Source organism: Rhinichthys klamathensis, unplaced genomic scaffold (genome assembly GCF_029890125.1).
Source record: "Rhinichthys klamathensis goyatoka isolate OS25496 unplaced genomic scaffold, OSU_Roscu_1.1 h1tg000269l_1, whole genome shotgun sequence".
NCBI lineage: Eukaryota > Metazoa > Chordata > Actinopteri > Cypriniformes > Leuciscidae > Rhinichthys > Rhinichthys klamathensis.
This window is the reverse complement of record NW_026606789.1, coordinates 122,045-149,666: the sequence shown is the minus strand read 5'-3', so window position 1 is coordinate 149,666 and position 27,622 is coordinate 122,045. Positions and strand designations below refer to the sequence as shown.

The 27,622-nt window shown below is 36.3% G+C and overlaps 2 protein-coding genes across 10 annotated transcripts; one reads left to right on the top strand and one right to left on the bottom strand.

The window, feature by feature from the left end:
- Window positions 1–1,691: 1,691 nt before the first annotated feature.
- On the bottom strand, window positions 1,692–5,339 carry LOC130102232 (uncharacterized). 2 transcript variants are annotated; one of them, XM_056268205.1, is made up of 4 exons: window positions 4,871–5,339; window positions 2,812–3,123; window positions 2,033–2,153; window positions 1,692–1,906 (listed from the first exon to the last, which is right to left on the bottom strand). In XM_056268205.1, exons 1-4 carry the CDS (start codon window positions 5,196–5,198, stop codon window positions 1,768–1,770), a joined length of 900 nt encoding a protein of 299 aa, XP_056124180.1. In that variant the 5' UTR covers window positions 5,199–5,339; the 3' UTR covers window positions 1,692–1,767. The 2 variants fall into 2 exon arrangements, with proteins under 2 accessions (XP_056124180.1, XP_056124181.1); XM_056268206.1 differs by lacking the exon at window positions 2,033–2,153.
- A 1,908-nt stretch (window positions 5,340–7,247) lies between these two features.
- On the top strand, window positions 7,248–25,707 carry ptpn22 (protein tyrosine phosphatase non-receptor type 22). 8 transcript variants are annotated; one of them, XM_056268176.1, is made up of 29 exons: window positions 7,248–7,743; window positions 11,787–11,895; window positions 12,475–12,551; window positions 12,702–12,797; window positions 12,925–12,963; window positions 13,240–13,311; window positions 13,943–14,002; window positions 14,588–14,730; window positions 15,474–15,540; window positions 15,641–15,718; window positions 15,813–15,893; window positions 16,046–16,161; window positions 17,630–18,270; window positions 18,357–18,446; window positions 19,388–19,489; window positions 19,651–19,722; window positions 19,811–19,882; window positions 19,978–20,105; window positions 21,440–21,467; window positions 21,579–21,653; window positions 22,787–22,855; window positions 23,004–23,066; window positions 23,144–23,274; window positions 23,490–23,517; window positions 23,684–23,764; window positions 23,842–23,972; window positions 24,580–24,610; window positions 24,742–24,852; window positions 25,043–25,707. In XM_056268176.1, the coding sequence occupies exons 1-29, from the start codon at window positions 7,642–7,644 to the stop codon at window positions 25,102–25,104; spliced, it is 2,955 nt and encodes a 984-aa protein (XP_056124151.1). In that variant the 5' UTR covers window positions 7,248–7,641; the 3' UTR covers window positions 25,105–25,707. The 8 variants fall into 8 exon arrangements, with proteins under 8 accessions (XP_056124151.1, XP_056124153.1, XP_056124148.1 ...); XM_056268178.1 differs by having other exon boundaries at window positions 19,355–19,489; window positions 23,702–23,764; window positions 23,866–23,972; XM_056268173.1 differs by having other exon boundaries at window positions 19,355–19,489; window positions 23,702–23,764.
- Window positions 25,708–27,622: the final 1,915 nt, after the last annotated feature.

Sequence of the window (27,622 nt, the reverse complement as noted above, 5' to 3'; positions counted from 1 at the left end):
GATCACTTGAGCTTCCTTTCTCCTCTGTTCTGTCAGAGACTATTTATATAGGTTCCGTTCACAGTCCATAGCCCAAATTCACACTCAAATGTTACGATTGATCCATCTGGGAAACTTTGAGCCGAGAGATAAGATGCGGACACGATGACATTTATTGATGCAATAAAGTGTACACTGTGCTGTGGAGGTAAACACTGTAACACGGTAAATAGTTAAGCGTTGAATAAAACTAATAAATTGAGAAACTCTGCCATTCAGATCAATGACAAAAAGTACACTATTTGTTATGTAGGGTAGGACCTATACATGCTACTGTTTTTCTTAGTCTTTGTCCGGTGTTAAATGTGTACCTGACATTTTGTGGAAGCTTTTGCTGTGTGGCAGTTATGCTGTCACTATAAAGTGGTGTTTGGGATCCTTGTTTACAGGAATACCAGGTTAAATAGACAGAAAAGAATGCTGTTTGGGCCATCCAGTATATATTTAATTTAAAATATTTTTAGGTTTTAGACGTTATTCATAAAATGTGTCATTTTATTTACCCTTTTCTTTTCCATCAAATTACAAAAAGTTTATTTCAGACAATTTCAGATCTATGCATTTCATGAAATAGATTGTCCTTAAAATCTCAGTAATATACCAAAGCATGGCATTATATTTGTAGATACAATTATTTGTATTTCAAACACAGTGACCAAAACAGAATGATTGAGTATCAAACTCACCTCTGATATTCACAGCCTTCACAGGAAGAGGGAAGCAGCACAGAGAGACTGCAACTTAAATCCCATAGTCTCTCAACGTTGGTGAACTTGCCAAAAATAGTTCCAGAGTAATTTGTTTTCTGTTGCTCCAAAACAGAGACCATAGTGGGACAAGGACAACACATTATAATGGACATTCTTGGGTTCGAGATGATTCTCTCTCTCAAGTATCCTGATCCGCTAAAATACAACTTGAAAAAATGTTCTCCTAACAAATGTAAAAAATTATGAAAAAAATGTAGCTTTTTTTTATAGGAGGAATCAACTTATTATTATGTGTAAACTGCCAGCATTGCAGATTGAAAAAAGTATGTGGTTACAATTTACAAATATATATATATTACTGGTCTAATATAAGCTGTTGCTGCCGTCCATGTTAGTAAGCTGTAATATTGTTCAGAGTTCATATTTTTTTTGATCATTTTGATTTTTGTCTTTCTTGAGTTAAAGGCTATGCTGGGCATCTCACTGCAACTCTAGTTTCAAGAGGTAAGTAATGAAAAGCTCAAATCATATCAAGCCCATATATTGAAAATCAAACAAAGATGAATACAACTCAATTTGAAATGTAAAAGAACAAGCCTGTAGATCTTTAAACAATATTTAGTTGCCTTGTCTGCCTACTCATTAGGCAGACATGCACGCTTGAAAATGTTAATTGCATTAATGTTGATATCTGCTTGTGATGTGAGCATTGTGTGATATTTTCTATCAATATACAAAGTGAATACTTAATCTTTATATATATATATATATATATATATATATATATATTTCTTTTAATAAAGACAGCACACCTAAAGCTGAAATATCTAAACAAGTTTGAATGGAATTAAGCAGTTCGGGCTACATTTATTGAACACCTTGTAGATAATAATGACAAAACATATCAATTCAGAGCTGACATGTACAGTAACTTGACATGAAGTAAAAATAATGCAAACAGTACATGCACACCATGAATAAAAACACTGTGTAATGAAGATGTGATCATGGTTCTCAGTCAGATGTGTTTGACTTGAGCCTTAAGCCTTCTGGATGTTGATTTTGAGCATGTGAGCACTAGATATAAGATGGTAATCATAGCTGAGAAGAGAAGCCAACGAAGACACTCATGCCATAGAGGTAAGCCAGACCAAGACCTAGAGCAAGATCATAATAGTTTTCAGCCTTCTAACGTACAGACATTTGTTGAAATTGCATTAAAACAATTATATTATACATATATATTTTTACTATCTTTAGCTTTCTGTTCATGTCTGACTAACATCGTCTTATTCTCACTCCATGCGAGTTGAGAGACTGTTGCAGAGCTCAGTAATTCCTCTGTAGTTTGGATGGATGTTGAGAGTGATGTTGTGCTTCTTATGCAGTCATAGCTAGAGAGAGCTAATCAAGAAAGTGAGGTTCATCCTCTTGTCAGACATCTTAAAAACATGTAAACAACACAGCACAAAAAATATAACTACTGTAAAAAAAAAGTTAAGAAATTCTACATCATGTCCATTCATGTGAAGTAAAACTAATGTACTCAAAAGTTTACAAATGATTACACCATCGCATTGTATGAAATGATTGGCCTATCAACATGACGATCATTACAATATTATAATGTAATATGAATACAATATTATTAAAGGTTGGCCTTGATACAGAAGCCACATTAGTATTATAGGTACCCGGAGGTCATTTTCACTGCAGTTGACAAAAGTGGCATTTGTTACTATTTTATGTTTTGGTGAATTGGTGGCTAATGAATTACAATCTGTTTTCGTACAATCTGTTTATGACCAAGTGATGGTTATGTTTAGGAGTGGAGCTTCATGCTTATTTTTTTTTCAAATAAAAATAATAAGTTTTCATATGAATTTGACACCTCGTAAAACATTATGCCGTGAGATTGGGTGGGTGTTGACAGATGACGGCAAATATTCAAAAATAACTGACGACTGAATGATGCAACTGGCCAATCAGAATCAAGAATTCCAGAGAGTAATTCCAATGTATTAAAAACGTAATATACAATCAATGTACAGGTTAAACTCACCCTTAGATGAGATGAGATAAACACAGTTCTTGTCTGCAGGCTGAAGGATTTGCAGAGAAATAAATTCACTTCTCTGGCTGCTGACATCATTAGAGGCCAAGCAGAAAAGTTGGCTGTCTTCAGTGATATTTGAACAATGGAGATGGAGATCAGTGGAATTGTGCAGTACGATATTGTTTGGTTTTCCAACTCTGTACCAAGTGTACTGCACATCCGTTCCTCTCTCACTCCTACAGCGAAACACAACTAGTTGTCCCCAGCATGTCATCTCCAGAGAACTGAGAGGCCAAAAGTGTGGTTTCATTACAGCCTCTGAAATTAAATACAAAAGTTCTGTCATGGAACTCTTAGGTGGTGCAGGCTGATATGACCTGTGATAGATTTTTAAACTGTATATTAAAGCTCCAGTCTGTAACTTTTTTGGGTTAAAAATTATCCAAGATAAATTTTTGAGCAAGTACATAACCAGCCAGTGTTCAAAACTATCTGCTTGCCTTAGCTCGATTCAAAATGGTAAGCGTAATGTTAATTGCAATGTTAAAGGTGCATTGCGCAAGTCTCTGAGTTTTTGCAGAACTATGCCCCCTCTGGCGCCAAGCAAAACTGCAACCAGAGGTGTGCACGCTCATGGACCACACGCATACGCACGCTTGCACGAGCACGAGCTGTTCATAACCAAAGGAGCATCAGCCGCACAAATCTTTTGTGCAATGCACCTTTAATTAATGTTTTTAATTCCAGTGGTACTGGGGGATTTCCGCAGGAGATTCGAGCATGTCTTTGCGTCATTACGTCACATCTGTACACATAAAGAAGGAGTCTCTCAGCTAGTATAAGCTATATTGCGTGTGAGGATGTTGGAGGTGGAGATTTATAGCCTTTTCTCACAGCACTTGATATAATTAAACTAATTAATTTGATGACGGATCCAGAAATGTTCAAACGACAATCACCAGTGACAACTGGAGACTCACCCGTTGTAAAATGCAAAAGACTTTGGACTGAGAGTTTGGAAAAAGAGACTGCAACCGGGCCCATGCGAAAACATGGATAAATATCTGAATGGACATTAAACGTTGTTAACATTAACAATTTGCGAACAAAGTATAATTTGCACGCGGTTTGACGTGATATAATAAACGATCGTTAGATATGCGAAATGAAACTAGACAGATGTCTAGGTTTGAAAACTTGTGATTATGAAGTAATGAAAAAAATAGCAACGAACTGCTCGGGAAGATCTCCCGGCCGTGATTAAAGCATTTGAAGGACATTTGCTGAAGTCTGTCTGTCATTGCTGCTGCGCAGCAGGTTAGTTTAGGGAAGCAGGTGAGTTAGTTTAGAGAAAAAGGCTATATACAGGGAATGTCGATTGAAGTCAACCCAGGGAACGTCAATGTGGAGACGACCCAGGTAGACTATATATAGGGAATGTCGATTGGAGACAACCCAGGGAACGCCGATGTGGAGACGACCCAGGTAGACTTAGGTATGTAGTTAGGTTTAGGGGTAAAATCTACCACAGACCTTAACTCAATCTGCTTGCAATCACATCATTCTCAATAGGGTGGAGCTGATTGGTTCCTGCTGTATTAGTAGCCAATGAGCTCACTGCATGCTCAAACTTCAAATTCTGGTCAGCATTTGCTGTAGCAAACTTCTGCAGCACACTTTCAGAAACCCTCCACCTTCCCCAGCTCCACCTGTATAGATCTGCTATGGGTAATTCATGTATGCTATATTGTACAGCAGCAGCATGTCTTACAGTACTTGCTCACAGCAGAGTGTGCTATTTGCTCTACAGCAGCAGCAATAACAGCAGCAGCAGTGTAGCAGATCTATTCTGCCAAGACCAAACATATCAACATTGTCAAATCCATTACCATGCCACTCAGAGAGTTGTCATGACATAAATTGATATTCTATTTCTGCTTGTATCAAACATCAAGATTAAAATGTGTAAAAGTGTACTAAAAAAACAAAAACAAATTACACGTGCAATAGACCAAACATCTTACTTTGGTTTAGGATACTTCACATGATGAAAATAAAGTCTTACCTTTTGTTACTGTAACTTGGATCCTGGTCATTATATCCGAATACATTTTGTCAATCGCCACCCAATATATCCCAGTGTCGTCCAACTTTAGATCTCTTACATTAACAATCAAGCCTCTAGAAACTCCGTCAATGATTTGAGCCCGTGTTCTGTACGCCGCCTGTGTGAATCCATCTGTGTCCATCAGAACCTCACACGAGGCTCTGGAGTCTCCAGCACACCAGTACTTCTTGCTAAATCGGAACTGGGTTGTTCTGTAGGTGCAGGTAATAGTGAACGTGCTTCCAATTGTTGCTTGAATCTTTGTTTTATCACAATGAAACTGCATACTTACTAGAGAAAAAGTCACAGTTTTAAAGACTGCATAAATAAGATGATCATCAAAATATTGTTTTGTTTCGAGGATTTAAAATCAGCACGATATGACAATTCACCCTATCTATTTTCTAAATGCGATATGTGTCTTTTTTTATTTTATGATTTGACCTCATAATGTTTAAATCAAAATGTCATAACCGGATCTTCTGATAAAAACAACAGATTTCTCTCTGGTGACATACACAGGACTTCTCCAATCATTAATCCGCTTAAAACCCGCCCCTTTTTCTGCCTCTACTTTTGAGTACAACATCCACATCTCAAAATCCAAATCAACAACAGCCAAATGGACAACCAAGTGTTTTCCCTGCTATGCATCTCACATTTTTTTATAATTTTTTTAACTCTTAAAACATTTTAATTTAAAATAAGTTTTTTTAAAAATCATATAGCAAACCCATAACAGTTTTTGTGTGCATGTTAGTCATTTTGTTCAACCTATGTGCGTTTACTAGAAGCAAATTGGCACAATCACAAGTTGTGTTACAATCACTGAGATATCTCTCACTCTTTGCTCAGATACCGTTATTTAGTTTAACATTTTGAATTAAATTTTAAGTAAATGCATGTTATCAAATTAAACAAGAGAATCTGATTCACAAGAGAACAAAAGGAGGAGATTCAGGCGAAGCCAGTTCAGCTAATTTAACACGCATTATGATTGCAAATCAAATAATCAACCGTTTAAATGCAGAAATAACAAGTTTATTTTTTTCTACCAAAATATTGTCCTATAAACTTTTTTGGTGGTCATGTATGAAAGATACAGTATTTCATCCTGTTTTCTAAACTGTCGGTAAAACTCAACCCATGTTACAGCCGTCCTTGGTCTCCTTATAAAACTACTTAATTTAACTACTTTAACTACAACTAATTTACTAAACAAATACTAGGAAGATAAATATAAAAACTACTGCTTCAAATATGTTTTTAAAAAATCAGTAAAAAGAGACTTACTCTGTGCTACAAGCAGTATGAACAAGCCCTTCATAGTGTTAATGGAGGTGTGGATATTATGTTGTGTTGGTGCACCTTGCTGCCAGTTGTTTAGAATGAAACAGGATGTCCGTTAATGGACAAACTGCGGTTTTGAAGTAGCTTTGTGGGGTCTTTCAGTATGCTGACAGACATAAGTACACATGCAGTACAAATTTACTTAAAAAAAGACTCTAGAAAAGGTGAAAGTGCACTTTTTCATGCAAAAACTTCACAACAATAAGAATTAAAATACAGACAATCTACAGGCGAGATTAGAAAGTTGTGTATAGAAAGTGCTATACCTGTAATAGAACATTTGTCAGTGAATCAGGACAGAACAGGAAAAGGTCAGAGACTGCACTTTCACCAAACAGCCACTAGATGGAAGACTTGTGTGTAATGGCAAGTAACATTAAATTAAACATGCAATTTTAAATGTGTGTGTATATATATATATATATATATATATATATATATATTTAAAAAAAATTACTGTAAGAAAAATACTAGGCAGATGAACATTAAAACTACTGCTTCAAATGTATTAAAAATTCAGTAAAAAGAGACTTACTCTGTGCTAAAAGCAGTATAAACTTAACTATATATATATATATATATATATATATATACAATAGTCAACATTTGAAGTGGATCAAAACCTTTTGATCACAGTTATACATGAATTTTGAACAATACCCGACCCGTTCTTGTTCTTTGATCAACTTTTTTGATCCACTTCAAATGTTGAATACTGTATTTTTAGAGTAAAAAAATGCTTATATTAGAATTAATACAAGACACCATTTAAGCATGTCAAACTGCAGTAAGACACTGCAGTCACTGCTTGACATGTCAGGTCAACTGCCTGAATACATTTATTCCAAGAGCCACACAAGTATCTTTCTCTGGTCTGACTACATTTACACATTCTCTAGATTCTAGTTCAACTGTTTTGAATGTCATCAAACAGGCTTGGCCGCTTCAAGCAATGAAGCAAATGACTTTGACTCTTTCACTATTTTTCTTTTCACATACAAGCGCACACCCACCCACAAAAGCTTCCTGTGTGGGGGGTATTGGCTCTAAAACCTTGTGCTACAAAGTGTTGGGCAGAAAGACAGAGAAGGCCGCAGACAGAGAATAAACGCTAGGTATGCAACAAAAAGAGTGAGAGAATCTGAAGGAAGAAATGAAGGGCGGAGAGGGTCACAGTGATACTTCGAGTTGACCACAGAACTAGTGAACAGTTGCTGCCACTGCTTCCGTGACGACACATCGCACAGTTCCTCAACTCAACTGTAGACCTACAAGAAACGCACGTAGAGAGAAAGCCAAAGATGGACACCTTTCAGAAGCCCACCGATCTCCCCTCTCTCTGACATGACGGAGGAAGCTGCTGTGACACACATCATGCCATGGACGCCCAAGCCTGCATTCTGAGGGACCTACTGGCCCAAATCGGCAGCAAGGAAGCAGAACAAGAAGGGGCAGAGAACGGCTTCGCCGGAGAGTTTTTGGTAAGTTATTAACTAGGTCTTGCGTTTACAAATGTCACCGCAGGGTGAAAATATGCTCAGATTCAAGTCATGTGATACAGTGGATAGGTTGAAAAAGGTGCCAGTGTTTCTGCTTTTTTACATTATATGCATGTGCCAAAAGCAAGCTAAAAATAAAATGTGTCTGGCCACTGAGCTGATGGCTAAGCGGGGACTTCCTCTTTTAAATAGTGCCTGTCAATTTGAGCTTTCATAACAGAAGTTTTCATCTGTCGTGATGTTATTTATTATTTAACTAATTGATTATTGAATCTATGGCTGACTGTCTACAACAGGGAGCCCCAAGTAGTACTTCGTCTCACTACTGCTTAGATTTTCTTTCCCCAAATGAACCTTTTTTTGCTTCCCCCCTCGAATGTCAACTGTTAGATATTCCATGTGAACAGTCATGGCATTGGTGACTGAGAGAGAGTTACCCATGATGACCCATCCTGGGCTGTGTCACTTCGACTTAAACCCATGCAAAAACGGAAAATGCAAAAATGAGTTTGTTCTCTAATATTTGGAAGGCACTTTTATTAAAAAGCATCTTACAGTGCATTCATTTGCTTAGAGTGAAACAGGATGTTAGGCAGTGAGGGATGGACTGTGGTTTTCAAATAACACTCTTATATGCTGATATAAGTACATTATATTTAAATAGAAATAAGAGCTTTCTTTGTTGAACTAAACCAAACTAAAAAAATAACGTAATGCCCAAAACGTCCCAGCTAGAATACTTTGTTCTAAAAATGTTCTGAGAACATTTCCATGCAGTGTTCTAATAATGTTTTCAGCGGGTAGTTTTATTTTGGTTCCCAGAATGTTCTCCTAAAAGTTAGGATAACATTCTCTAAAAACATTCTAAAAATGTTTAATGCTAACATTGTTAGAACATTATTCCTAATGTTCTTATAACATTTTAAGTGGGTAGTTTTCTTTTTGTTCCAAGAATGTTCTCTTAAAAGATCGGATAACATTCTTTAAAAACATTCTAAAAATGTTACAGTTAAAACGTTATATCCTTATATAACCTATAGGAACATTCTTTGAACATTACATTCAAATGTTTTCTTTAAAACATTAACCAAACTTGCAGGGAATGTTAGCCAAAGTTCTGAGAACGTTTCTGCTAGCTGGACGTATCTTATCTTATCTTCTCAGTGTTGACTGGGCATCAATCTCATGACCTTGGTGTCGCTATAGCACCATGCAGTTCTGCTAGAGAAACTAGAGTTGAGCTAATGTCAAATGTGTGGCTCTCAGAGTCTACAAAGTAGCATTTTGAGGAAAAGTTTTGAATATTTTTAAACATATTTAATGCAACAAAAAATGTAATCAAATTTAATTACCGTAATTTTGATTTGGCTTCAGTACAAAAGTACGGAGACCCGCACTTGACATGAGGGGGAAAAAATGTATATTGTGGCCATGAAATAAGAATTAATTTCTCTCATCATTTTAGTAAATTGATATAATAATTCATTCCCTCGATTTAAGTAAATCATGCGCACAATATAATTCGTTCTCTCAGTCATTTTACAAAATTTAACTAAAACAATGGAACAAATTATTACAACGTTGCCACGATATAGTAAAACGAGGGAACAAATTATTATATCATGTGCACGGTTTACTTAAAACGAGGGAACAAATTAGTAAAACGTGATGACGTTTTAATGAACGGTTCATTTGTGGCCACAATATAGCCTAGATTTTTTTTCTGCATATCATGTGTGCGGGGGGCGGGGGGCAATTATTTAATTTAATAAAAAATGTTGCCTTTATAATATCACACATTTTTATTCTCACAAAGTAATGGCTCTTTGTATATGAAACTATCTAGCGTATACTGTACTTTGGGGTCATTGTCATCAAAATATTTGAAAACCTCAGCTGTAAATGGTTACAACACTGTATTGTCAAACAATACAAATAGCCATAACAGAAAATTTAAAAGTAATATCACGCCATTTTTAGCGCTTAAACATGTATCACCCAGGTACATGTTACTCTCGTAACTAAGATTGCACCCATTACGTACTTGTCCCTGAAGTACCAAACTTATTTAGGCATGCCCTTGCCACCATGGCTTCATCCTGTTAAGCAGAACAAAACATGCTCTGTGGTCCAGCCTGAACGCTACACAGTGTCTGTTATAGTCCTCAGCTGCTGCAAAGTGTCCAACACCCAATGTCAAACCAACCAGGCCAGTCTGCTGCCAGTTTTCTCATTCACATGAAGGGTGAATAATTACTCAGATTATAAAATGCTCTTTTAAACATGCTGCTGCTTTATTATGTCTGTCAAAATGCTGCCAAACAAGACTTCTGCCATAATAAGTGATTTGAATCGCTTACTAAAGGAACGTTTACAGGAAGAGAAACTGTCTATTTGGCAGAGCATGGAAACCCAAGTTCCCATCACACTGAGAGAGCAGAACTACTGGTCCTCACTGCTGGACCGTAATGTATGCCGACACAAGGGACATAAATGTAGAGAAATGCCAGATACGAGTCCAGTCTCACTGTACAAAACTTGAGGGTTTCCCACAGCGTGATGGCTGGTCCCTTACATGCCGTCCTGACTGTTTCAGCTCAGAGATCCCATGCTAATTACTCAGCTTGCTATATTTGCTCACTGTCTGTTGGGCTCTTAAAGGGATAGTTCACCCAAAAATGAAAATTAGTCCATGATTTACTCACCCTCAAGTCATATGACATTCTTCTTTCAGACGAATACAATCAGAGTTATATTAAAAAATGTCCTGGCTCTTCCAAGCTTAATAATGGGAGTGAATGGTTGTTTCTGTTTTGAAGTCCATAAAAGTGCATATCCATCATTAAAGTGCTCCACACGCTCAGGGGGGTTAATAAAGACCTTCTGAAGCGAAGCGATGTGTTTGTGTAAGAAAAATATCCATATTTAAAAAACTTTATAAAGTAAAATAACTAGCTTCCGGCCAAACGAACATACGGATTCCACTTAAGTGTAAAGCGCAACTTATGCGAGTAATGCGACATAGCTACTGCTGAGTGCTGATATTTACACTACGCCATGACGCACTACGCTACTTCCAACGTTCCAACACAAGTTGCGTAAGTTGCGCTTTAGGTTTAAATAGACTACGTAAGCTAAAATTTTACTTTGTAACGTGTTAATTATGAATATTTTTCTTACACAAACACATCGCTTCGCTTCAGAAGGCCTTTATTAACCCCCCGGAGCGTGTGGAGCACTTTTATGGACTTCAAAACAGAAACGGTCATTCACTGCCATTATAAAGCTTGGAAGAGCCAGGACATTTTTTAATATAACTCCGATTGTATTCGTCTGAAAGAAGAATGTCATATACACCTAGGATGACTTGAGGGTGAGTAAATCTAATTTTCATTTTTGGGTGAACTATCCCTTTAAGGCTTCTCGTAAGCTCAGCTGTGGTCGGAAAGTCTCTTGGTCTGGTATCAAGGTGCTTGTGCTCAGAGACACACAAAGGAGAGCGATGGTACATCCCACATGCATGTTGTTGTGACAGTCACACACACACGCATATACACAGCCACACTTATCTATTTTTCACAGATCTTAACCACAGGGCTATAAACTGCATTCTGTTAGTCTTAGATCACTGCTGCTGAGATGTCAAAACCATTGCAAATAAGACTTTGAAATAGAAGCTTTGCTTACTTTGCTTTGTCTTCTAAAATAATATCCATATTTGCATTGGTTGGTTAGTGTTTTAATGTCATGCCAGGTTAATTCCTTGGCTATTTTCATGCCAAGCTAAAAAATAACTACAAAAAAGCAATAAAAAAAACCTATAAGGTTTTTAAAATTTTCTTTAGATAAAAACTCAAAAATGGATTCAGGGTTAACCCTGTTAGAAGTTTCTTCTGAAGTGTTTAATATCAATATTAACATCTCAGCCCTGAACTTGTGGGTTGAACCACCTTTAGTATGTAGAGAATCCAAAAGTTTTATGGCACAAAATCACAACCGAATTTTATGTAATTTGGTCAAAACAGAAACTGAAGAGGCAGTCTACAAAATATCGAGCAGAGAAGACATACCCCTCCACAGCTGCGGACAAACAAGATAACGTGAAGAAGAACAGATACAAGGACATTGTTCCCTGTGAGTATTACATTTGACATCTGACTATACTAAAAGGACATTACATTATACTATATTGCTGTATAATGTACCATAATATACTGTACAGCACCATATTTTCTCTAATAATATAATAATAATATGTTCAAGTTATATAGTTATATAGTTTATAGTGCCTTTCTCGAGCTCAAGGATGCACAATAAATCATACAGTCATATAATCAATCATATGGACAATGGACATTTGCCCAGTCCAGAACAAGAGCCAATGCAGTCAAATTGTGCAGAACATTCAAATCCACAACAAAGAACACATAACGTCATGCAGACAGCATAGAAATGTAGACAGTAAATGCATACAAACACAGTGAGCGATACATGAACATGAATACTGTATTGTAATTATACCATACCAAAATATAAAGTACTGTACTTTACTGTATTGTCGTTATCGGTTGTTGCATTAGAAAAGCTGATGTGGTATAAAATGCAAATGACACAATATTTGTGCTTCGTTAAAACACTGCTTAAAACACATGAGATGATGATTGTGATGATTACAGTAATGCTAAAGATGCTGACGAATGTATTTTCTCACAGTTGATCACAGCAGAGTAAAGCTCTCCCTCATTAAATCCAAACATGACACGGACTACATTAATGCTAGTTTCATTAAGGTAAGATGGTCATATGCAAGAAAGATATCATGCTATGTACACATACACTAAATCCAATACTTTAATGCAGATTAAACAGAAAATGTAATGCTTAAACAATCACTGAGAAAATATCAGTAACAGCTGCTATTTGTTCTCTATTTATCTCAGGGGGTGTTGGGCTCTAGGGCTTATATTGCCACACAAGGCCCGCTGCCAAACACTGTGCTGGACTTCTGGAGGATGCTGTGGGAATACAATGTGCAGGTATGACCATTTCACACACATTCCACTTCCTTTAAAAAAAACAGGTTCAACCTGTTCGATCTCTGGCAAAGGAGAATCATTCTCATGCGGAAATACCTCCATATTAACTCTCTCTCTCTCTCTGTAGGTTATTGTGATGGCTTGCCGAGAGTTTGAAATGGGAAGGGTAAGTTGTAACTGACAGTGTATTAGAGGAAATGTTGTCAGTCACAGTGTCTTAAAGAAAGCATTTTTGTTACATTTTTATTAACCACATCCTTCTTGCCTCAGAAAGGTGAAGCAATGCATCAAGCATGACATTTTCTTCTACTTTTTTTATTTTTTATCTTGAGCTCCCACCCTATCACGACTTTTGAAATTGTTACAGTGCTATTCTCATAGCGTACAGATGCATCTGAAGGGAGCAGTTGAGACTGAATGCAGCATTTCCTCTTTATTTCAGAAAAAATGTGAGCGTTACTGGCCGGAGTCAAAGGAGGATGTGTTTGTGTGTGAGCCCTTCACCATACACTATGTAAGAGACACTTCTTCCTTCACTCACACCACACTTCCTGTCCTTGTGTTTTATATGCACTCAGACGCATGCCTTTTCAAGCTTGATTCTCAGCATTCATGTAGCAACCCTGAATCTAAAACACTACATCAGTACATCTCAAACTGCTAAGAAGGATGCAAAAAAAAAAAAAAAAGAGAGCTCACACTGTAAAAAAAGTCCATAAAATTGGAAAATGTCTGTAATCTTAACGGATAATGTCCTGGAAGAAAATTTACTAGTACCCTTTCCATTTTTCTACAGATTCTTTTTCTTTCAGTGTAAAGTTTATCTTTGAAAACAGTAATAGTTTAATAAAACTTGTAAATGTAATCTGTGCTGCCTAAATGAAACGTATTTATTATTTTATTTATTTAGACAAAATAGTACAGAATTGTTATCGACCATAGCATGAAAGTAGTTATTAGCTTATCGTGTCAACCAGAATTTTAATATTGATGCATCCCTCCAAATAAATAATAAAGTCAAATGTAAGATTGTAGATCAGCAAATAGTTATTCACTATTGAATAACATTATCCGAAATATTACCAACACATTAATGATCCAATGAACATTCCATTCACGTACTGTACATGTTTGCTTTTGTCCAGGAGTCTGATGAGAATAAGGGAGAATATTTGATAAGGACGCTGAAGGTGACGTGTAAACAAGTAAGTAACACTTCTTTGGTCTTGACTTCAATGAACTGAAAAAAGTTTTTTTTTCAGAGTCATTCAGCTCTTATACGGATATATATAATAATTAATTTGATTTGAATTATACATATTTGAGTGTAAGCGCAAAAAAAGGTTGTTTTTCTTGGCTTTTAATTTTTAATCTTCTGTATTGCATCATTTTTCTTCAATGTCCAGACTAGATGTTTGCCAAAATATGAGCTAAATAAGTACTTTATAAACTGATCGCTTGATGTGTTCACACTTGAGTCAAGTTCGTCAAAATATAAAAGTATTGATATAGGTCAAACACTGTTGTGGTGGCCTAAGATATATATTTTTTCTCTTGGAAATGTCACTGCGCAAGAGTACAAAAGCATTCAGTTTTTTTTTAATAGTCAAGTGCAGCAATTGTAGTGCAGACATTGTAGTGGAACAAACATAAACACAGACAGGTGCTGACATTTCCGAAAATGTTTTGTAGTGATGAAAGAAAACCACCAAAATGTGGTGGTTTAATGACAAGCAAACCAGGTTGCCAGAAAAAAACAAACAGTTTTATAACACACCGGTTATTTCCAGGTGTCCCGGACACTGAAACAGCTGCACTATGTGAACTGGCCGGATCACGGAGTACCTGACTCCATTCCTGCCATCCTGGAGCTGCTGCAGGACATGCGCATTTACCAGGATCATGATGAGCTTCCCATCTGCATTCACTGCAGGTAAATGCCTGTATCTGATGTGATGGACCAATATGATCCATTTATGATTAATGATTGCAGCTGGGGGCTATTCAGATAAACAATGCGCTTATGTTGTGGCCATGATGTAAAGTTTTAGTGGCCATGAACGCAAGATTTGTTTGTATCTGTAACCATGGAAAATGCCCACCACCATTTTTTACACAGGAAATATGTAGGTGGTTGACCAACAACAAGCAAATACCCCAACAAGCATCTGCACTACTTCTAACACTGAGTTATAATGACAGTTAATGCTATGCCGAAAGAAATTACATAACCAACAGAAGAGAAATTAATTCTTTAAGGTATTCTTTATAAGTTACCTTAACCATTAAGACTGAAAAATATATAATATGAAGATTTAATTATAGTTTTATTAGGACATTCCTCAACCTATATTTCAGTCTGAACTATGGAGGTCAATAATATTCAGAGAAAATACTAGTATACTATAATGTCTGGTATGAAGGGATATTAATTTTGAGATTTGCTTAAATATTTAATAAGTGTTTTTCAATTTTGTTTTTAAAACTTGTTTTTCCACACAGAATATTCTGAGCACAGTTAATGGACTTGTTAAAATGAAATCATTCTTGTGACTTCACAGCAGTGTTATGTAGAAAAATTTAACCTTTAAACTACACTAAAGAGTAAGAATGTAAGAAAAGATCATTGTGTTTTCACTGTGGCTCATTCTCTTGGGACTGTTTGGGGATTTGCAGTGCAGGCTGTGGGAGAACGGGTGTATTGTGTGCCATCGACTATACCTGGAATCTACTGAAGAGACAGGTAAGGATTCAAAACATCTTACTGAAGCTTTCATTGTACTGGCACAAAAATAAAGGCACATACTTTAGGTAAGATGTTAATCTTATTTGCTCTTGTTTAGATGATACCAGAGAATTTCAGCATCTTTGAACTGGTAAAGGACATGCGTACACAGAGGCCCTCTGTGGTTCAGACTAAGGTAACCAAAATGGTTTCTCCTTAATTTGCCATCATCAATAAAAACTAAAACGCCTCAATTTTACCTAATGATCAATTTCTTCTCTTTCTCTTAGGAACAATATGAACTAGTATACAGGACCATCAAGTTGCTGTTTGAGAGATATCTAGCAGCAATGGAAGAACCAAACAGAGAGGTCAGATAAGACACCATTATTACTCACTCTTACATAAATTATGTCATTTTATTTCCCACTGATTTAGCTTTCTAGTTATGACATTTAACACATCATAGTCAGAGCATTTTGCTGGCCTGAATCATGAACAATTTAATTTGATCATCAATCAGGTCCCAGCTTCCACCTTACCTGTCACCATAAGCAGTGGGAGTGAGCTCTCAGATTTCAGCGACTCCGAATCAGAGACTGAGACAGACTTCAGAGCGCTGCGTCAAACTGAGCACAGGTCTGAGGAAATCTCTTTAATTTCAATGGTATTAATCCAGATTTTAAGGGAATAGTTCAACCAAAAATGGAGAATTTATTCTCCCTCATGCTGATCCATTCCAAATCTGTATGACTTTCTTGTGGAACACAAAAGTAGATATTTAAAACAAAAAAGTTTCAATTGCTTTTGTCCATACAATGAAAGTCAGTGGGGTCCTATGTTGTTTTGGGCCCCATTGACTTTCATAGTATGAAAAAAACAACAACACTGACACATTTTTCAAAATTCTTTTCATTTTTGTCTGAACTGTGTAATTTCTGCTCCAATAGCATCCCCAAAGATAAAACCCCCCCAAAAGATTCACCCATTTGCCGTTGGTCAAAAACAGATATGTTCCACCCTCAAACTAATGCCCTTGGTTGAGCTAGTGTTGCTAAGACAGGCTGCTCAAACAGACAGAGATAGTACCACAATTTTGATACTACCACAAAGCCACAACTTTAACACCTTCCTGAGAAATCAATGAGCTAATGACCTTCCCCCCTGAGCTAATGACCTAATAATGACCTAAAGTAGTAACACAAAATAGGTAAGCTATCATTTTAAAGCTTAAGAAACTCAGCTTTTTAATGCATCTAACCATTCTGATGAACTCTGAACGAGTGCTGAGTCCTCCCTATAAACCAGAGTGTACTACCGTTGGGCGCCACCTAGCTACGAAACAATTTATAATCATATTTTTCAAAACTACTGCCTTGATCAACACAAAATAAGTTCCATTTATTTGAAAGCTTAGAATCTGAACTTTACAATACATGTAGCCAATTTGATTAACTGCTAAGTAGTGCTGAATTATTTCATGAAATATTTGTACTATGTACGGTAATATGTCAAAAACATCATACAGCTCAGATAGTCATGAGTTATATGTCATTTGAAAGGTCTAACAGAGTAGAATACAAGAAGCATAATTGTTTTGGGCTTTGACTAAACTTGAGCAAATTTTTGTTTTCACTTAGATCTAAAGATATAACATTAAAATGACAAATGGTTAAAATGTTTTTTTGGACGCTCGGCAAAAAAAAAGCCTACCCTGATTCCAGATGCTATAACTTTTGATTACTTTGAAAAAATGATTGTCCTCCTACCTTATTTCCTTCCTGAGTTATTGCATGTCAAATTAGAAAGTGAATATTTCCTTGAGCACATTTTTTGTCTTTTCTCAGCAGTTTCTCAGCATGAGAATGTCAAAATGTAATGAAAAAAAAAATGTAAACATTATCTATCAAATGATGACTCTCCTTGCTATAGTTTTGGAGTTATGAGTCTTTACTATTGTGTATGTCACTCAGAAAAAAGGACATAAAAGAGTTAAATAGAAACCTAATTGTAATAAAAAAAATCTTGAATTGTTTCTTGTCTAAGACACACTGAGACTGTTTTGTGTTATTTCCGATTATAACTAAATCTTTTGCTGTTATAATAGGAGAAATGAGATGGAAATCCTAATGGATGAACACAATCACATTACACAGAAAATCCCTTCTTGGCCACAACCACATTTACATCCTTTCAGTCAAGAGGTCATCTCCACCAAAGTCAGTCCTGCAGACATGCTCAGTACAATGAGTGAGGCCCAGATTAAATATCAGAGGTCAATCGTAGCACCAACTCCTCAAAGAGATGTTACAACCTGTGGATATCAAAAAACTGAGCCATCCACCAGCCTCAACACTGATCTTACCCAGGCTGCATGTTATCATCCCATCAGCCTAGTACAGGAGCTGAGGCCAAATATGAAGCATCTGGAGCGGGAAGAAAACCAAGATGTTAGTCCCGTTGGCAAAGACCACAAGCCTATTATCTCCAGCACCCTCTGCTTTACTGTGGAAGATCCTTATTTTGGTCCTGAGTCTCCACCAGCTGGTGAAAATCCCAGTGTTATGGACTCTATGGTTCATGAAATCTGGATGGAGAACCCTTGTCCCACAATACCTAGTTTAGTGCTTAATAACCCTTGTCTTACAATACCTAGTTTAGTGCTTAATAACCCTTGTCTTACAATACCTAGTTTAGTGCTTAATAACCAGGTGTTGGAACTGCCAATACATAACTGCAATGATAAAGGTATGAAAACCTATGACTTTTAACAACTGATTCTCTCAAAAATGATTTATGATGGATCACTTATGCTAATTTTACAATTTGTATAGGTGCAAATACACCTTCATCTGATGAAGACACCCCTCCTCCTTTGCCAGAGAGAACCCCGGAGTCTTTTATACTGGCAGACGAAATGAACGGTTAGTCCAACTCACTGTCTAAATAAGAACACAATGTCCACTTCTCACCAATGTGATTTCAGTATTATTTATATACCATTATTATATGCATATTTTGAATTGGCGTTTATTTTTTTTAATAAGTTTTCATTTTAATTTTAGTTTAAGCATTAGTAATTTGATGTACTTTTGTCTTTTTTTTGCTTAAATTAATGTTTTTATTTTTTACGGTTTTAGTTTAAGTAATTTGTTTAACAGTTTACTTTAAGCTTTTATGCATAAAGAAATAGAAACAAATTTATAATGTATGTTGCAATACATTAAATCTTTTTAAGAATTATTGTAAACCAAATAAAAAGTTTATTTGGTTTACAGATTACATTGTTTATCATGTGTTGTATTCCTTTATACTTTCTAATGGTGTAAAAATTAAGAATTATTGTACAGGTGAGACTCGAAAAATTACATGCAAAGTGAGATATTCCAAGCCTGTATTTGTTTTAACAGCTTTTCACAATATTCTAATTGTGACTTTTGGGTTTTCAGAAGCTGTAAGCCATAATCATCAAAATTATAACAAATAAAGGCTTGCAATATCTCACTTTCCATGTAATGAGTCTATATAATATATTAGTTTCACTTTTTAAGTTGAATTACTGAAATAAATGAACTTTTGCAAGATATTCAAATGTTTCACCTGTATTATAACTGTGGTTCTGATTAGTCATGAGATCATATAATGCATTATAAGATGCATTACAAGACATAATTAATGCATTAAGAATACTTTTTAAAATGCATTATACAGGCTGTTGTTAGTCATTTTAGTTCTTGAACTTAAAACCAAAAAAAACTTAACTGAAATAAATAAGTTTAAGTCTCTTCCATATAATTTTTTTATATATATATAGGCCTATATATATATATAGGACCTCTAAGCAAACCATTTATTTTGGCTACAGACTTGACAACTTCCTTTTTATCTGCAGCATCATCTATTCCACTCAGTCCTATTGCGATCACAAGTCACAGTCCTCCTCCCCTACTGTACAAACATCCACAGGGTAAGAAAGCAACCCACAACAAAGCAAACAAAATATCTTCATACAAATCTCTATCAATGTAGGCCTACGATTCCAGAATTTTAGGAGTCGATTGATTCAATTGTTTGTTTCAAAACTAATAACTACTAAAAAAAAACATATATCACTGGTCTTGTTTCCAGATATCAGTGAAACCAGTGAGCTGTTGACATTGGTGATCCCAACCAGCTCAGGCTCTGAGAGTGTCAACAAAGGTGAGCATTATGCAGACTTGAACATTTGTGTCTATAGATGCAAATATGTGTGGTCTTAAGCACCTGTAAATTTTCCCGTTTCCTCTAGACAGCCCACCCTCACCAGTACCCCCACTGCCTGAGAGAACTCCAGAGTCTTTCGAAATGGCCATGGATAAAGGTATGACGATCACAGGCATTGATGATGAATCAACATCAAATTTCATCAGGTCACTTTGTTTGTACCTTATCTAATTTGCATCTTATTTTCAATAGATTTGGTACAAAATGTGACACGGGAAATGCCACAGGATGTTGTAATGAGAGTTGGGAAATCTTTAGAATGGTCTGGGCAAACATCTGAAGCTCAGACAGACATGAAACGATCCTGGTCAAGGAGCAAGGTGAGCAGATGCAGGGCAGTAGATGTATAGACTAATTAATGTTCTAGATTTTTTCCCTAAACCTAACTATACTACCATAACTTATACTCTAGCGCGTCTATATATTGACGTTAGCTAAGTTCACACTTCAGCGAGTCTCCAGTCGACTACAGCGCCACGCTCCCTAACTATACTTCAGCGAGTCTCCAGTAAACTACAGCATCCGTGTAATCCTATAGGCTACTCCAGCCAGTCTACAGTCGAGTCGATAATTCTAACTTACTTGTTTTCTTCGCTGCGCAGCTTAAATGACAGACAGACTTGAGTAATTGTACTTTAAATGCTCTCTATTACGGCCGGGAGTTCTCGAGGAGTTCTCAGAGAGTCTCCCAAAAAGAAGCAATAAGCATGGCCGGAGGATCTCAGACAAATCCCATTGAGAATCCCACCAGTAAACACATTCAACAGTTTTTATAGAAAAGGAGAATGGGCGAAAATGACATGATGCATTTCATAATTTCCCTACAATTTGATTGGTTCTTCATTACTTCATAATCACAAGTTTTCCCAAACTATGTTATTTATACACACACACACACACTCAAAGTCAAAGGGGTATGGCAACATAACAACATTCAAAAACACAGGACAGAACGTTTTAGTACATTTAGTACAGCCTCTCCCTATGGAGAATCCCTATTCCACTCTACAGATAAAGCGTTGTGGAAATTAGGGTTCACGTACCAACCCCGAAGTGATAAAATAAAATAAAATTCTGTATCAAAATGTATAGGCAAGACAAGTAGTTTGTTTAGGCATGGTTTGTAGGGAATTACAAACCTGCACACATATATTCAATCAAACGCACATAACTATAGAATCAATTTTTATTGCGCATGTGAACGCCATCAGCGTTTATCACAGGTTCGTGTTTAAAGTCTGTTTAGAGAGAACGGTGTCCTCTTAGCGGCCCCTAATTTAGGAAGTGAATCAATCAAAACTAACTTTAGCTGGAAAATAACATTATTCAAGAACCGCTATAAAACAAAACCAATCTCTGTTACCTTAAATTATATTAAGTTTATCTCTGTATAGCTGCTTTGAAACCATCTACATTGTTAAAAGCGCTATATAAATGAGGATGACTTGACTTGACATTGTTTTAGAATTGTTAGCCTGTAGGCATGAAAGGGAAGTAAGGTTAGTTGTCAGAAACATGGTTAGTTTAATATACAGTCTAAAATTTCCATGACATTAACCAACAACCTGGTGCAATTTTTGGAGATATTTTGCTGAGCGTAATAAGAACAATAGGCTATAAATGAGACATAAAAGGCTTGTTTTCTTTATTTCAGAGCCTAAAACTTAGAATGTCACTTCCTGGTAAGTCAGTTATTATATATATATATATATATATATATACAGGACGTCTAAGCAAACCAGCAATACATTTATTTTGGCTACAGACTTGACAACTTCCTTTTTTTCCTGCAGCATCATCTGTTCCACTCAGTCCTATTGCGATCACAAGTCACAGTCCTCCTCCCCTACTGTACAAACATCCACAGGGTAAGACTCACTACAGTGCACAAGAAAATAAGTGAACTTTGAATTTGCTCTAAAAAACAAACAACATACTGGTGTGTTGTAAAGCTGACGACACCATTAAGTGATGACAAGCGAAACCATGCTATAAATAAACGCAATTTTAAAATGAATCTATAAAATCAGTAACGTTACAACAAAGCAAACAAAATACTTCAGACACGAATCGATTGATTCAATTGTCATAAACGAATAGGCTAAGGGAGATGACCAGCCTCATAGAGGCCTACAACATTAAAAAAAACAACGTAACAATTGTTCACGTTATTATGTCACGTATGACATTTCCACTTAATAAAAAGTCTATTTTTCTAAGCACAATCAGTTTATCTTCGAGAAATCTGAGGTGAATGCTATGCTACTGTAGCTGAGGTGAAAGTGTTCATTAAATAAACTTTGCCGTCACATGAATAATGGTTGTTCTTGTGTTCGCTTAGCCTACTTACTTTTTGTTTCAAAGACATGCGTCGTGCTGATCAGTTATGATTGTTTAGCTTCCTGTATTATGTAGGCTATGTTGTTATGGTAATCTGAACTTTTGAACGAATCTTTTGAAGGAACGCCTTAAAAAGACACTCACCAGTCGCCACCTACTGGTAATGATGTAACTTACAGAAAGGGTCACCAAATGAACCAGTAAACGAATCTGAACGAGTCTTTTGATAGACATAATTCTTCTGAGTGGATTCGTGTTGCCATTATTTTCAGATTTACAGAGTGATAAAAAGAGAAATCCAAAATCCCCATCTGTAAAAACCTAACTAACTCTAATAGCCTATGTCAACAAAATGAAACAAAAAAAAATTACTGTTAACCTGGCTTAATAGGTGTTGTGTTCAGACTTCTGTTCTGGAAATGTATGCAAACTAGTGCATCTTTAATTAGATCATGACTCATTTGCATATTTAAATATAAAATTTCAGATTGTCAAAGAAATGTGTGCAACTCTTAATGTAATCAATTAACTGGGGAAATATGGTGATATCTTGTACTTTTTTTACCCTGTTTGGTGTCTTGCCTTAAGTAAGTTCTGTCGGTGCTATTAGTTAATTATTTTTTAAATAGGCTATTTACTTACTTCCCTTTTTTGACCACAGAATCTCTACTACACACCCTAACACCACATGAGCAGACATCTGAGACGTTCAGACCAGTTCCAGGGACAGGTACTGTATCACATATCCATCTAACTAAATACACAAATGGAATTGTTCAATAGCCTATACAATCCCCAACATAAAAAAAAAAGTATTCTGATATAAATGTGCACAGACTCACAGTAGGCTATGCGTTTTGCTATTTTGTTTCATAAAGAAACTGTCACTCCACCACTTCCTGAAAGAACTCCAGAATCTTTCATCTTTCACACGGAGAAAGGTGCAGTATACAGTACAGTTTACAGTATACAGAAAAACGGTGCATCTACGTTTGTTAAAGATATTTTTCCTTTAAAGTGTCTGACAACAACGCCCTCTGTCTGCCAGCTGAGCCCGAGCAGCAGAGACTGAGAGTGGGCACATCATCTGAATGGTCAGGCAGCTCCCAACCCAGATCCTTCCTGGAAAGTTCTTGGAGCCGAAGCAAGGTTACCTTTATACTCTCCCTACATGTTATACTGTATGCTAGAAGTGAATTTTGTCCACATTTAGAAGTAGCTACATAGCATAATATGGCTGACCCACAACACTCTAATTTTCATGCAGTCCTTAACTTGAGCTGTACAGAGGTGCTGTGCTATGACTTTCCTTTTGTATGATTAATGCTTGACTCACTCTTACCAAATGTGTCATTTTCTAACAGAGCGTAAGAGCAAAAAGTTCAAAACAAGGTAGGTTGGTGTTTCCATTGTGCCCTCCCACACCTCAGTCAAAAGTGTCATTACAGCATAACACGCATAAGCAAATGTACCCTCTCAAGTGCTCTGCAGTGTAGTGTGTGTCACTGTGCGACAGAGATAAAGATGCCGCACTATTATTGGATCTATGTGTGCACAGCTGTGTTTAATTTTACAGAGCCTCTATCTGTGGCTCCGCTGACTCCTCCAGTCTCTGTAACCATGGCAACTGGAGGCAAAGGTGAGTGGCAGCATAAATCCATTGACAGTGATTGATATAAAAAACTGCATAAGTAAGACTACACAACCTTAGTTTAGCTTGCCCTGTGGCCAATACAGTAGAGCACCAGACGGCACCCAGCAGTCAGCCAGCAGCAACGGGACCAACAGACAACCGGACAAACCGAGGGGGCGAGAAAACTTCACTGGTCAGCAAGGCCAGGACCAAGGTTATACTTCTAAAGTCTCTGGATTTGACATGCTTATTGTGCCATGCACTTTACATGTACCAAATACAGTTTATTGATGGCAAATAAACATTTATTTAAAACCCCCTTTTTCCCATTGAACCTACATACTGAAAAATGTATAGCCTAACTTGAATACACTTTAAAGGGGCCGTTCACACAGATTGTTTTTGTATTCCATTGCTCAACTTTTCCATCGATTTTTTTTGTACAAATGTTTGACCATTGTGCTCACGGTTTGTGTCCTTTGCGTCCTCAGCCATTCTAAAAATACAGCGCTCAAGATAAAGCCACCACCAATTTGAAATTCCCCTTTGTGGCTACACTACTGGTTTGAAAACTGCGCTTGTGTCTCAAATCTTGTTGAGCATCTCGCACATGAAACGAGTCCACAGAGCTCAGTTACACTTAAAAAAAGAAAAGAAAAGCTATAGACCTCACTTTTTTTTTATTGTACTACCATGCCTCTTGCGTTTTTTAATGCAGAAACGTGTTCTGTGTGAATGGCCTCTTATGTGTGAATAGTAGCCTACTTGCTTTGGATAAAAGCAGATTCTATAAATGTGAATACATATTTCTTTTCTTACAGAGTATTAAGTTTTTGAAAGGAAGACAGAGGCGTATGTATAATAACCACTTTTCCTGGTTGATACAACTAATTGTACTAAATTTCATTCTATTAAAATAAGCATTTAAATCAAATGACAAGCAGCTTCGTGTGGTTTGAACATCATTTAAATGTCATTTTCAGCAAAAACAGCTCCGCCTCCGATCCCGCCCCCAGCTCCACCTTCAGCCCCTCCCCCAGCCCCGCCTCAGTCTGCTCCACCACCCTATGGTGCTGCTGTTGGATTCTTATTTTGTAAGCTATCCGCCTCTTTAAAATACACTTTTTTAAAAGACCAAAATGTTTTCAAACTGGTGTTCTGAGAGTTGACACCAGATGGAGCTACTCCATTTTAAATGTCCTCAGTTCACATTGATGATACCTGGTACTTTAATGCCAACGCATGACATTGTGAACAGTTGATGACTCCTTTCTTACCCCACAGCTTTCGGATCTCGTTTTGGAAAGCCAAAAGGCCCACGAAGTAAACCAGAAACATGGGTCTAGTTCATGTCGATGGTGAAAGGAAAGGAGAACAGCCTCGCAAGACAGTGCAACAGGGGACGAGCAAAGATTTCTTTCAGCCACAGAGACTGTGGTTTTTGAGTGATAACAGACCAACCACTGACCTCACACAACAGATGGACATACAGATTCTGTATAGAGGTGTAATGCAAGAGAATGCCCTGTTTGAACATTGAACCGTTGCAACGAACTTCCAACTAAAATGTATATAAAATGATTATAATTGTGCAACTTAAGACAAGATATTAAGAGAAGAATGTACTGAAATGTAGACACTTCCATAATCACATAGGTAACCTTTTTAATGTATTTTATAATACATACAGCTGCAGGTATGGCCAAACAAGCCTTTCTACATTAGGCTACTAATGATTGTGAATAACTGTAATCAAGTTTATGGTTTGTGACAGTGTTTAACTGTGTCTGGTCATTTGCCTTTAAGAAATGCTTCATCTTGGTACACTCATAAAATGGTTTATTTAAAAAAATACAGAAAAAGTCTATGCATTCCATTGCATTTTTACACAATTGAAAAGATCCACATGACAGTTCTATTAAATGTAACTTAGCATTTACAAAACATTACTTTGACTATGTTCATAATTGACCATCTAGTTAAGTCCTTAAAAAATCAATGAAATTGAAAACCTTTGTACAAATATCAAACAGAGTAAATAATGAATCAAACACAGAGAGCATGCCTTGATCCCTAAGTGTGGGGATTCCTATATTACAAACGACCATCAAAAACCTGATCAACACAAAAAAAAAAGAGTCTAGCTGCCAAAATTCAGAAGAAACATAGAACGCTAAACATCATGTTTATTTTAATATACCATGAAACCATAAGGTGTAAAAGCATAATCGTGTGTTACTGAGGGGAGAACATGATATGGGAAGATTCATCTTCTGGTAAATAATGACTCCTAATTTAAGTATTAAGTGAAATGTGAAAGGATCTTTTCTTTCATTAAACAAAACCGTTAATCTGCAGAATCTGAGAAAATGCCACTGAATGATGGGGAAAATTATTACGGTTTAGGCTTTCCAACCTGCATATATAATCGTAATCCTAATTAAAAACAGTGGGAAATATAAGCATGATATGATTCATATTGCACATGATTTAAAAATTTCAATGTCATTTACCACCAATTTTTCTATATATATATATATATATATATATATATATATAGTTTTTGCATTGTCATCCTTTGGTGGCCGATAAAGTGGTCACCTTCAGTTGATCCTGGATGAGTAGAATTAGCATTTTTTACAATAATAAATACCCAATCATTACTTATTGCCAGACTTTATGAAATTCCATCGCAATTAATGCTTTGTACAAACTTGTATAACATCAATTAGCTTAATCGCAGACAATTAAAGACTCGATAGAAGGCACTCATTTTTACAGGATGCATTTGATTAGGGAAAGCCATTAGATCGTTTTGAAACCATAATCAATGTAGACTGATTGGCTTGCTGGTGTGAAATTACATTCAAATCAGTCATTAGCAATACTTGGCATCAATGGAGAAGCAAAACTGCTGCCCACAACCCTTTCAAAAACTTTGAATGCCTGTTTTAAGACTTAATCCCGTTTAAAATAACCACATCAACATGTGCAAAAACATTACTGACAGGCAACTACACTTGGCAAGAGAAAGCTAAATTGCACTCATCCAACTAAATCGGAAAGCAGTCACCCTAGAATGCTTATCATAAATTACCAAGGACAACTTCAGTTCAAACACATAAGAAACAAGTGTTATGCAATAGTGCTGCTACTTTACTTATGAATAATATCAAATGTTTTTTTTTTTAAGGAGAACATTTTTGAGTTTGATTTGGGTAGCAGATTATGGGAACAGCAACAATACAATAACAGTTTTCTGGTACAAGAAAAGCGAAGGAATTTATATTATTATAATAGATTTAATTCATATTTGCACTCACTAATTTTCAGAAAAAAATTCAACAAATGCTTAAAATAGCCGAAGCAACAGGAATAATAATTTGGGATTCGGGACCCCATTTTAAAAATGGGGACATGTCAAAGAAAGACAAGAAACACAAAAGTTCAGAGAATAATAAAGTATGATTAAAAAAAAATAAAAAATCAGTTTGGACTCTAAAACTACTATGATAGTCTGAGGAGGATCATGCGTAAAACCTCAATGGAAGCATGTTTAGATGAACCATTTGAATCAAGGGGCCGTTGCCTTGCATCAAACTCATTCTAACATGTCAGAATCATATGTTCAAGAGCTCAATAAGTCAATCAAATCCCAATAATCTGAAGAAATGGATTAGATTACTATAAAACTACAAAGTGAACACAGAAGAATAAGACTTGACCAAATGAAAAGGCATCAGTATGTTTCCCCTGAGTGCAGGTTTGGTTATTACATTTCCATCAAATTTTCTGCTAACGTCCGGTCTTAGATGGAATATATCTTCCTGTCCAAAATAAAAATATGTATAAAACCCCCCAAAT